At 42.2% G+C, this 13034-nt stretch overlaps 2 protein-coding genes across 4 annotated transcripts in view; one reads left to right on the forward strand and one right to left on the reverse strand.

The window, feature by feature from the left end:
- COG6 (component of oligomeric golgi complex 6) overlaps positions 1–13034 on the reverse strand; it is a 234161-nt gene that overhangs the window by 96088 nt on the left and 125039 nt on the right. The window lies entirely within an intron of this gene.
- Positions 7001–7651, forward strand: LOC308243286 (transcription factor Spi-C-like; the record flags this gene model as incomplete). Its single annotated transcript, XM_080658643.1, is given in 2 exon segments — positions 7001–7546; positions 7550–7651. Coding segments are annotated over 2 exon segments (579 nt in total). The 5' UTR covers positions 7001–7069.

The following is a 13034-nucleotide window of genomic DNA, read 5'->3' on the forward strand; positions in this document are numbered from 1 at the left end:
ACCACAATTATATGAAACTAGAAATCAACTAGAATAAAAAAACTGAAAAACATTCAAACATATGGAGGCTAAATAGCATGGTAGTAAACAATGAATGGGTTAACAATGAGATCAAGAAAAAAATAAAAATTACCTGAAAACAAATGAAAATGAACACATAATCCAAAACCTATGGGACACAATGAAAGCAGTCCTGAGAGGAAAGTTTATAATATTATTGACCAACTTCAGGAAGCAAGAAAAATCTCAAATAGGCAACCTAAACCTACACCTAAAAATCTCAAATAAGCAACCTAAATCTACAACTAAGAACTAGAAAAAACACACACAAAAAAAGCCCAAACTAGACAGAGAGAAACCAACATGGTGGCATAGGTAAACACCTAAACTTCTGCCTTGCACAACAATTTCAAAACTACAACTAAAAGACAAAACGGACATCATCCAAAACCACAGGAAGGACGGCTGAGTGGAAATTCTACAACTAGAAGGAAAGAGAAAAGCACACTGAGACTCAGAGGAGCTGTAGGAGGCAGAGGTACTGAGACACGCGTGCGGAGAGGACTGGCAACTGAGTACGCGGATGGCTTTCTCAAGCAGGAGGGAGACAAAAGCTCCTGACTGCACTGAACTCCAGTTCCAGGCCAGACTCTGGGGACCCAAACTCATTCAGGGAGAAACTGGTCTGTCTGGAAGCGGGTGGAACTCAAGGGCGGCTCTCTCCCAGAGGTGCTTGCAGCAATTACCACGGGACACTGAGACACAGGGGCTTCTTAAGGCAGGGCTGACAGGAAACCAATGCTGTCTGCTTTGCGCTGAGACTCTGCCCCATTCAAGCTGAGCACAGAGGCTTTTGCAATTTTGCAAGTCTTTTCCCATAAGGGTGTCTCCAGCACAGAAGTTCTCCCAGCAGAGACACAGCTGATCCTCACAGCCATTTGGCCTGGAGGTCAATTCCTCCCAGTGATACCAACAACAATCAAGGCTTAACTACAACAAGACTGTGCACACAGCCCACAAAGGGGTGCACCAAGAGTGTCCACCTCAGGTAACTGGGGAGGCTGAGCCACTGGGCCCTATAGGACACCTAGCACACAAAGCCACTCTATAAACTCAGGGAAGCAGCCAAATTGCAGAGACAAAGAAACAGATCACAAACGAAAGAAATGGAGGAAAACAAACTGGATATAGAGTTCAAATCCACGGTTATAAGGTTACTCAAGAATTTTCTAGAAAAGGCCGATAAATTTAGCAAGACCCTTGAGGATATGAAAAAGGACCAACTAGAAATTAAGCATACACTGACTGAAATAAAAAACATTATACAGAGATCTAACAACAGCCTAGAGGATCACAAGAATCAAGTCAAAGATTTAAAATACAAAGAAACAAAAAAACACTCAACCAGAAAAGCAAAAAGAAAAAATAATCCAAAAATATGAAGATAGTGTAAGGAGCCTTTGGGACAACTTCAAGTGTACTAACATCCGAATTATGGGGGTGCCAGAAGAAGAGAGAGAGCAAGATATTGAAAACCTATTTGAAGAAATGACAGAAAACTTCCCCCACCTGTAGTGAAAGAAATAGACTTACAAGTCCATGAAGAGCAGAGAACCCCAAACAAAAGGAATCCAAAGAGGACCACACCAAGACACATCATAATTAAAATGCCAAGAGCAAAAGACAAAGAGAGAATATTAAAAGGGGCAAGAGAAAAAAAAGTTAGTTCCCTATAAGGGAGCACCCATATGACTGTCAGCGGATTTCTCAACAGAAACTATCCAGGCCAGATGGGAGTGGCAAGAAATATTCAAAGTGATGAATAGCAAGAACCTACAACCAAGACTACTCTACCCAGCAAAGTTCTCATTCAGAATTGAAGGGCAGATAAAGAGCTTCACAGACAATAAAAAGCTAAAGGAGTTCATCACCACCAAACCAGTATTATATGAAATGCTGAAAGGTATTCTTTAAGAAGAGGAAGAAGAAAAAGGTAAAGATAAAAATTATGAACAATATGTATTTGTTCAACAAGTGAATCTAAAAATCAAGTGAATAAAAAAATCTGATGAACAGAATAAACTGGTGAATATAATAGAATCAGGGGCATAGAAAGGGAGTGGACTGACAATTCACGGGGTGTGGTAAGAGACTGGTCAAAAATCATACACCTATGGATGAGGACAATGTGAGGGTAAGGGCAGAGGGTGGGGTGGGAACCAGGTGGAGGGGAGCTATGGGGGAAAAAAGAGGAACAATTGTAATAATCTGAACAATAAAGATTTATTAGATTAAAAAAGAAAAGAAAAGAAAAAAATCTCCACGTATACACACACACACACACACACACACACACACACACACACACAAAAGCCCAAACTAAATAGAAAGAAGGAAATAATAAATATCATAATGGAAATAATGACATAAAGACTAACAAAACAATATAAAAGATCAATAAAACCAAAAGCTGGTTCTTTGAAAGGATAAACAAGATTGACAAACCTTTAATCAGACTCATCAAGAAAAAAAGAGAAAGGATGCAAATAAATGATATCAGAAATGAAAAAGAAGTAACAACTGACAATACAGAAATACAAAGGATTGTAAAAAAATAAAAGCCAAAGCGACCATTATGACCAGAACGACTGAAATGACCAGTCGATCAGTCTCTATGACATGCACGGACCACCAGGGGGTAGATGTTCAACGCAGGAGCTGCCCCCTGGTGGTCAGTGCGCTCACAGAGGGAGCACTGCTCAGCCAGAAGTTGGGCTCATGGCTGCAGAGTGCAGTTGTGGTTGCAGAAGCAGCACTACTGAGCACTGGTGGTGACAGGCACAGTGGGGCGGGGATGAGCTGTGGCGCAGCACCTGGCCCTGGCTTTGGCTCCTCCCTAGCTGCCTGCCACTTCAGCACTGCTACATCCCTCGGGGGATATCAGCCTGGCCTGCAGGGATCAGGCCAAAACCGGCAGTCTGACATCTCCTGAAGTGTCCCAGATTTTGACAGGGCACAGGCCAGGCTGAGGGATCCCACCTGTGCACAATTCTGTGCACTGGGCCTCTAGTACATTATGAACAAGTATGTGGCAACAAATTGGACAACCAGAGAGAAATGGATAAATTCCTAGAAAAATATTACAATCTTTCAAAACTGAATCAGGAAGAATCAGAGAACCATCTTTTGTAGCAATATTTTTGCTGCTGTATCTCCTCGAGCAAGAGAAACAAAAAAAAAATAAACAAATGGGACTCATCAAACTAAAAAGCTTCTGCACAGCAAAAGAAACCATCAACAAAATGAAAAGAAAACCCACTGTGTGGTAGAACACTTTAGTCAATGATACATCTGATAAGGTGTTAATTTCTAAAATATATAAAGAACTTATATAAAACCAGGAAGGAAAAACAATCCAATTAAAAAATGGGCACAGGTCCTGAATATACATTTTTCCAAAGATGACATACAGATGGCCAATAGACATATGAAAAAATGCTCAAGGTCACTAATCATCAGAGAGATGAAAATTAAAACCACCTGCCTGAATGGGTATCATCAAAAAATAAACATACTGCCTTAGCTGATTTGGCTCAGTGGATAGAGCATCGGCCTGCAGACTAAAAGGTCTCAGGTTCAATTCGGGTCAAGGGTACATGCCCGGGTTGCGGGCTCGGTTCCCAGTGGGAGGCATACAGGAGGCAGCCAATCAATGATTCTCTTTCATCATTGATGTTTCTATCTTTCTCTCCCTCTTCCTTCCTCTCTGAAATCAATAAAAATATATTAAAAAAATAAACAAACATACAAGTGCTGGCAAAGATGTGGAGGAAAGGGAACCCTTGTGCATTGTTGATAAGAATGTAGACTGGTGCAGGCACTGAGGAAAACAGTATGGAGATGTCTCAAAAAATTAAAAGTAGAACTGCCTTATGACCCAGTGATCCCACTTATTGGAATATATCTTAATAACCCCAAAACACTAATTTGAAAGAATACATGCACTCCTATGTTCACAGCAATGTTATTTACAATAACCAAGATCTGCCATCAATAGATGAGTGGAATAAATACTAGCAGTTGTGGTACACAAAGAACATATATGCATATATGCATAATTCATGGACACAGACAATAGTGTGGGGGATGGCCTGGTGTAGGGTGCAGGATGGGTGGAAAGGGGCAAGGGGGGTTGGGGGCACCTATAATATTATTAACAATTAAAAAACTGGTACATTTACACAATGTAATATTATTCGGCCATTAAAAAGAAGGCAGTCTTACCTTTTGTGACAGCATGGATGGACCTTAGGGATTATTATGCTAAGGGAAATAAGCCAGTCAGAGAAAGACAAATACCATTTGATTTCACTTATATGTGGGATCCAATGAACAAAATAAAGTGACAAACGAAATAGAAACAGAGTTATGGATATATGTAGACTGACAACTGTCAGATGGGAGGGAGTACTGGACAAAAGGTAAAGGGATTAGCCAAAAAACATATATACATAACACATAGACACAGAAAACCTTGTGGTGATAGTGGCAGGGAAAGGTGGGTGGGGGCTAGGTGGAAGTGGGCAAAGATGGGGGAATTGAGGATGGAAGAGACTTTGCTTGGGGCAATGGATGCCTGATGCAGTATTCAGATGATGTTTTATTGAGTTGTACATTTGAAACCTGTATGGTTCTGTGAACCAGTCATCCCAATAAAATCAATAAAGTAAAAAAAAAAGAATCATGCTAGGGAACAAAGTTTAACTTTGTGAGGTAATGGATGTTAACTAAACTTATTTGATATATATCAAATCATCATGTTTTATACCTTAAACTAATATGTGATATGTCAATAATCCTATATAATAAAGATATAATGTGCAAATTGACCCTCACGCCCTCACAAGATGGCTGCCTACAACCAGGCCGGCAGGGGGGTTAGTGAGGGATGACCAAATGACTGAACAGCAGGCTTCGTGGGGTGACCAGGCCAGCAGGGGGGACAGTTGGGGGCCACCAGGCCAGCAGGAGTGATAGTAAGAGGTGACCAGGCTGGCGGTGGAGGGAGTTAGGGGTGACCAAGCCAGCAGAGGGGGGCAGTTGGGGCAACCAGGCTGGCAGGGAGGGGGCAGTTGGGGGTGACCTGGCCGGCAGCGGAGGGCAGTTAGGAGTGACCAGGCTGGCATGGGGGGCAGTTAGGAGTGATCAGGTCAGCACGCAGAGGCAGTGAGGGGCGATCAGGCTGGCAGGCAGGTGAGCGATTAGGAGCCAGCAGTCCAGGATTGTGAGAGGGATGTCCAACTGCTGGTTTAGGGGATCAGGCCTAAACCGGCAGTCGGACATCTCTGAAGGGGTCCCAGATTGGAGAGGGTGCAGGCTGGGCTGAGGGGACTGCACCCCCCATGCAAGAATTTTGTGCACCGGGCCTCCAGTATATCAATAAAACTGAAAAAAAGGAAAAAAAGTAACAATGATAAGTGGGAAAAACTGACAGATAAAGAAATGGAGCATATGAATAGGGCTATATCAAGTTTAAAAATTGAATCTGTAATTTAAATCTTTCCCACAGTCATCTCTAGGTAAATTGGCTTCACCTGGAATTCTTCCAAATATTTAAGGAAGAAGTAATAACAATCTTACGTGAAAGTCAGATAACAGAAAAGTAGAGAATATGACCCATGAGGCCAGTATAACCTTGTTACCAATACCTGACAGGGGCATTAAAAGAAAGAAAAATTACAGGGCAATCTCTCTCATGAACACAGATGAAAAAATTCTGAATGAAATATGAGTAAATCATATGATGAGATACATAAAATTTATTTCAAGAATGCAAGGTTGTTTTGACATTTGAAATTTTCCATATCTATAGTAATAATAGAGGAATATGCAAATTGGCTAGGACACCATCACATAATAACCAATCAGGATGAGGGCAGGGCCACAGTGGAGAGCTCTCAGCACACCTGTGCCAGGGGCCGAAGGGCACAGAGAGGGAGAGCAGATAGGCAGTTAGGGGGATCAGGCCAGGAAGTGAGAGCAGAAAGGCAGTTAGGGGGATCAGACCAGCAGGGGAGAGCAGTTAGGGCCATCGGGCCGGCAGTGGAGCAGTTAGGGGCATCAGGCAGGCAGGCAGGTGAGCAGTTAGGAGCCAGTGGTTCTGGATTGCGAGAGGGATCTCAGATTGGAGAGGGTGTAGGCCGGGCTGAGGGACTCCCGCCCCATGCACGAATTTCATGAACTGGGCCTCTAGTTAAGGAAATAAGGGGGAGGGAGACTATATGGTTATCTAAATAGATATCTATGTTATAAAAACCCAGTGGCCCTAACGCCGTAACGACCAAAGACTGGTCACCAGGAGGCTGTGTGCACGGTGAGGCATATGCGGGTGGGCAGGGCTGCATGTGCGGCGGGGTGCAGGCATGTGGGCGGGGACTTGACGCTGCGTCCTGTGGCGCCGGCAGGACTTGACGCTGGGTCCTGTGGCATGCCAGGTCTGGGTCTCATGCGATTTCGTGCTCTGGGCCCCTAGTATAAAATAATTTTGATAAAATTCCATACTCATTCATAATTTAAAGCAGAGGTGGGGAATTTCCAGCCAGCAGACCATACAAAGCCTGTGAAATCATTTGGTCTGTTAAGGGGTGAGTTAATTAAATATTTGACCAAGAGGGTGATGCAGGCTCGTGTTTTAGAGGAGTAGGTGATTTCCCCCTAGTACCTATGGATGCTAGATTGGATTCTGAAGAACAGATAAGATGGATGGGCTGAGAATAAAGCATTCAGAGGTGGACAGAGCACCCCCAGTTTCCATCAGAGCCACTGGAAACAATCGCAAAGAAACCTTCAAGCTAAAGAAAAAAACTTGACACCCTTGGAAAATGCAGCAGCTTCAAGCAGTTTACAGGCTTGTGTCAAACAAGATAGGCTGGGCCAAGCATTTTAAGATGCTTTTGGCGTACTGAGGCAACATTCAACTGGTGATCTTTAGTACCCGCCAGATTGCAAAGACTGCGTGAATTTCATCAACCACTGTTCTCATGACAGAGGACATGCCAGCTACTATGGTATGCTGCCTCCAGAGCAACCTGTCTATAACTGGAAAACAGTAATAAACCGTCCTGTGGACCTCTGTCTTGAAGGGAATATTCATCAATCTCTGCAGAACATCCCTGAAAACCAGGTGGTACAACTTTCTATTCTCCAGCAAAAAGGAAGAAAAGGCAGGAAGAAGCTCCGACTGTTTGAATACCTTCATGAATCTCTGTGTAATCCCGAGATGACATCTTGTATTCAGTGGATAGATAAAACCAAAGGCATCTTTCAGTTTGTATCAAAAAACAAAGAAAAACTTGCCCAAATTTGGGGCAAAAGAAAAGGCAACCAGAAGACGATGACTTACCAGAAAATGGCCAGAGCACTGAGAAATTATGGAAGAACTGGGGAAATCACCAAAATCCAGAGGAAACTAACTTACCAGTTTAATCAAGCCATTCTCCAAAGACTCTCTCCATCTTTTTTCTTGGAAAAAGAGATCTTCTACTCATAGTATGTTCAACCTGATCAAGGATATCTAAGTTTAAGTAGCTGGAATGCAAATTGTAACTATACATATGCCAATTACCATGAGCTGAATTACCCTAATTGCTAAATATAATCTTACATATTGTGATTTCCTAACATCAGAAATCCCAGAACCCACAATACAATGTATAGCTAATAAATTATAGAATTGTATACTATATAATTTTATTAACCAACTAGAGGCCCAGTGCACGAAATTCGTGCATGGGGGGAGGGTGTCCCTCAGCCCAGCCTGCACCCTCTCCAATCTGAGATCCCTCTCACAATCCAGGACTGCTGGCTCCCAACTGCTCACCTGCCTGCCTTCCTGATTGCCCCTAACCACTTCTGCCTGCCAGCCTGATCACCCCCTAACCACTCCCCTGCCAGCCTGATTGATGCCTAACTGCTCCTCTGCCAGCCTGTTTGCCCCTAACTGCCCTTCCCTGCAGGCCTGGTCACCCCTAACTTCCTTCCCCTGCAGGCCTGATCACCCCCAACTGCCCTCCCTTGCAGGCCTGGTCCCTCCCAACTGCTCTCCCCTGTTGCCTGATCGCCCACAACTGCCCTCCCTTGCAGGCCTGGTCCCTCCCAACTGCCCTCCCCTGCTGGCCATCTTGTGGTGGCCATCTTGTGTCCACATTGGGGCAGGATCTTTGACCACATGGGGGCAGCAATCTTGTGTTGGAGTGATGGTCAATTTGCATATTACTCTTTTATTAGATAGGATAGAGGCCTGGTGCATGGGTGGGGGCCAGCTGGTTTGCCCTGAAGGGTGTCCTGGATCAGGGTGGGGGTTCCCTTGGGGTGTGGGGCAGCCTGAGCGAGGGACCTGAGGTGGTTTGCAGGCCGGCTACACCCCCGGCAACCCAAGCAGAGGCCCTGGTATCTGGGATTTATTTATCTTCTACAATTGAAACTTTGTAGCCTGGAGTGGAGCCAAGGCTCCTGGCTCACTCCGTGGCAGCAGACATTTCTGTTGGGATTTATTTATCTTCTATAATTGAAACTTTGTAGCCTTAAGCGGAGGCCAAGGTAGGCCAGTGTGTGCAGGAAAGCTTGGCTTCCTCCATCGCCGGGGGCAACCCTAGCCTCCTGCTCTCTCCAGCTCCATGGCTGCCACGGAATTTATTTATCTTGTTGGAATTTATTTATCTTCTATCATTGAAACTTTGTAGCATTGAGTGGAGGCCTGGGCTGGCAAGGGCAGACGGAAAGCTTGGCTTCCTCCATTGCCAGGGAAACCCAAGCCTCCCTCCTGCTCTCTGTGGCCGTAGCCATCTTGGTTGGGTTTATTTGCATATTCGCTCCTGATTGGCTTGTGGGCGTGGCTGGTGGGCATGGCCAGTGGGTGTAGCAGAGGTACGGTCAATTTGCTTATTACTCTTATTAGATAAGATGTCACCCTAATAAAATTCAATAAAAATTAATAAAAGAGAAAAAAAATAAATGTTTGACCAAATCTAGCAGGCTAATTTTTAAGTTGATAATTTTATATGGCCTGTGAATGATGTTATAAATATCCAAATGGCCATTTACCAAAAAAGGTTCCCCACCTCTGATTTAAAGTAATCATAACAAACCAGGAACAGAAGGGAACTTTCTGAATTTGATAAGGCTTATCTACAAAATATCTTACCTAAATGTTTTCCCTCCTTCCCCATGTTTTGGAAAAAGATAAGAATGACCACTATTACTACTTCTGTCTAACACTACTGTTTTATTAATTGAACATTACAGAGTTATAAACCCAGAAAAGGATAAAAGAAGAAACAAAATTGTCATTGCTCACAGACTATTGTCATTGAATCTATAAAGATTACAAAAAAACTCTACATGTAATGTTTAGAATTAATAAGTAAATTTGGCAAAGTCACTAGTAATGTACCAAAACAATACTAAATCCATTGAGTCATGCAAAAAGAGAAAATAATATGATCAATTTAAGATTATCTGAGAAATACAAGAGTGGTTTATCATCAGAAAAACTATAAATGTCATTTATCACATTAACAAATAAAAGAGGGAAACCACATGATTATCTCAATAGATTCTGGAAGTCATTTAATAAAACTTAACACTTATTTATAATTAATAATTAAGAGCATATAAGAATAAAAAAAACTTCCCTCTGGTAATATACTGAAAACCTACAGGAAACATAATTCTTAATGATGAGATATTGGGAACATTACCTTTAAAATCTGAATTAAGAAAAGTGTCCATTATCACTGCTATTAGTTAACATTTGCTAGAGGTGCTAGCCAGTATATTAAGACAAAAAAAAAGAAATAAAGGGCATACAAATAGCAAAGAAAGAAATAAAATTGTTATTCAGTCCCAAATAATATAAATGTCTTTACAGAAAACCCAAAGCAAAATCATTAGAAGCAATAAGTTAGTTAGAATAATGCTTGGATCTAATATAATCCTATATAATAAAGAGGTAATATGCAAATTGACCGTGACACCCTCACAAGATGGCTGCCTATGACCAGGCTGGCAGGGGGATTAGTGAGGGACAACCAAATGACTGAACAGCAGGCTGCATGGGGCAACCAGGTTGGGCAGGTGACTATGAGGGGCGACCAGGCTGGTGGGGGGGGCTGTTGGGGGCAACCAGGCCAGCAGGGGGTTGCAGTTGGGGGTGACCAGGCCAGCAGGGGGGCAGTAAGAGGCAACCAGGCCAGCAAGGGGGCAGTTAGGGGTTACCAGGCTGGAGGGGGGGTGCAGTTGGGGTGACCAGGCCAGCAGGGGGGGCAGTTGGGAGAGATTAGGTTGGCGGGGGGGCAATGAGGGGTGACTAGGCCAGCGGGGGGGCAGTTGGGGGCAATCAGGCTGGTGGGAGGGGCAGTTAGGGGCAACCAGGACAGCAGCAGGGGCAGTTGGGGGTGACCAGGCCAGCATGAGGGGCAGTAAGGGGTGACCAGGCAGGCAGGCAAGTGAGTGATTAGGAGCCAGTGGTCCAGGATTGTGAGAGGGATGTCTGACTGCTAGGGATGTCTGACCCCCCCCCAAGGGGTCCCAGATTGGAGAGGTTGCAGGCTGAGCTGAGGGGACCCCCCCTCCATGCATGAATTTCATGCACCAGGCCTCTAGTAAATATATAAAAGTCGATTACATTTCTATATACAGCAAGAAATAATTTTAAAATGTAATTAAAAATAGATACAATTTATACCATGAACAAATAAGTTCCTTAGGAATAAATATACTAAAATTTTGTTAGATTTATATGGAGAAAATTATAAAAAAAATAATGGACACCACTACCTTAATTTAACAGGGAACATTTTAACATGTTAATGATCTGAATTATTTAATATTGCAAAAAAATTAATTCTACACAAATTGATATACAGATTCAAAATCAAACTGACCATATTCCCAATTGCCATTTGAGAAATATAAGTGATACTTAAACCTAAGTGGAATAACAAAAAGCCAAGAATGCTTGAGGCAGTCTAGATGAAAATAAAATGGAACATCCTACTAGATATCGATTTACTTTAAAGCTATAATAATTAAGACATTTGTTATTTGTGTAGGAATAAATAAATATGAGAAGAATGCAAAAAAGATCCAGAAATGTATCCACATCTTTGGAAATTTGATTTATGACAGAGATTGCACTAGATTCCCCACAGTTATCACACACAGAAGGTAGGGAGCAATATTAATTCTGCACCATTCCCAGAGATCTTCAGTTACCAAGAGCCACACCATGGCTAATGATTTAACACTTGCAAAGAGAGTCTTTCAGTAAATCATAAGTGTATTTGTACATTTTTTAGTTCGTGCATAATCTATGATGGTTTATTATTATATGATTTATTACATTAGTAACTTGTTAATACTCAGTGAATAAGTAATTTTCATATTTGTAAGATTCAGAATAAAGGCAGGGTACTTTGGTATGCTGTTTTTGTTTTTAACAACAGCTTTTTGCCTTTAAATGCTTGCTTTGCTTATATCTCTATGAAAAGGAACTAATACAGTTTTTAAGCAAAAAAATTCCTGGTCTGCTATTAAATACACATTGCAAGTCTGTGGAATATTAATTAAATCTTGGTTTTCTTTTTAAGATGTGGCTTCTAAGGCAAATGCATTTTTCTACTTCAGTTCAGTCATTTTACATTTACTGCCATTTTACATTCCATTTGAGGCATGGCTAGCAAACAGCAGCCAGCTCTTTCTAGTCTGAATCCTGCAAACTATGCTCATACACATGATACCCATAGAAAGGCTCACAGCATTTCAACACAGGAGACCCAACTTTTGATGCTGGCTTGCACAAGAAAAACCATTCTTGTTTCTTGTCATTTTGCTTTTTGCAGGCCAAAATCTAATGCTTGCTCCATTGGAATTTCAGGTCTTGACACTGAGGGAAATAGAATTTAAATAAATTTCCTGGTAGCAAAGCTATAAATTTTGAAAATCCTGCATTGGCTTGACTTTCACTGTTTAAAATACACAATGACAAAACACTTTGTCAAAAATGGCATATCCCCTCAAAGCAAGCACAAGTATTTCATATGAAAATATTTGGCCCTACCAAAAATTTTCCCCAATTCAGCTCATTTTTATAAGCTTAGTATCAGTTATTTTTACTGATTAAATCATCAGTGCTAGGAAAATTTTTACTTTTAACATTCATTGGCATTAATGTTAGTTGAATTTGATGGTCTAGCATGCTGTTATGAATATAGTTATTATACTAACTTCTTAGATAATTTCTAGTAATTTTATATTTAGATCTGTAAAAATACATAATTATATTATCTATCTCCAAAACCACATTCTCTCTGAGGAGATATAAATATGTATTTTCAAGCTAGTTGTGTTTAAATACAGTTTAGCCTCCAAATAACCATATGTAGGCCTAGCTATATTTTAATCACATATTTAACTAAACATGAAAACTGACTTGTCAAGTTTTTAGCGTGTGACTTTGCTTTTTACTTATATATTTACCAGAGGCCCATTGCACGAAGATTCATGCAATAGGCCTTCCTTCCCCTGGATGCCAGCACCGGTTTTCCTCCGGCACCTGGGACCCAGGCATTCGCTCTGGCCACCGCCTTCCATCTTCGCTCCGGCCGGAGTCTTTGCTATGGCTGGAGCCTTCAGACTTCACTCCAGCAGGAGTGCTGCTCCTGTAGCTCCCTCCACCCCCTGTGCTCCCCCTCATAGCAGGCGTCCTGCACTGCCTGACCGCTTGGCGACTACGAGTGCTGCCCAGAGGACCAGAGTGGCTCGGGGCGGGGCCACTTCCATCTTTGTTGGGTTAATTTGCATACTCACTCCTGATTGGCTGGCGTGTGTGACTGTCAATTTGCATATTTATTTTATTAGTGTACATTTTAAGCTCATCCTATATAATAAAAGCCTAGGTGGCGTTGTGCGATATTGTCACAAGATGGCTGCCACAAGATGGCCACCACAAGATAGCCGCAACAAGATGGCTGGCA

This window comes from Plecotus auritus (genome assembly GCF_963455305.1).
Source record: "Plecotus auritus genome assembly, chromosome: 3".
Classification (NCBI taxonomy): Eukaryota; Metazoa; Chordata; class Mammalia; order Chiroptera; family Vespertilionidae; genus Plecotus; species Plecotus auritus.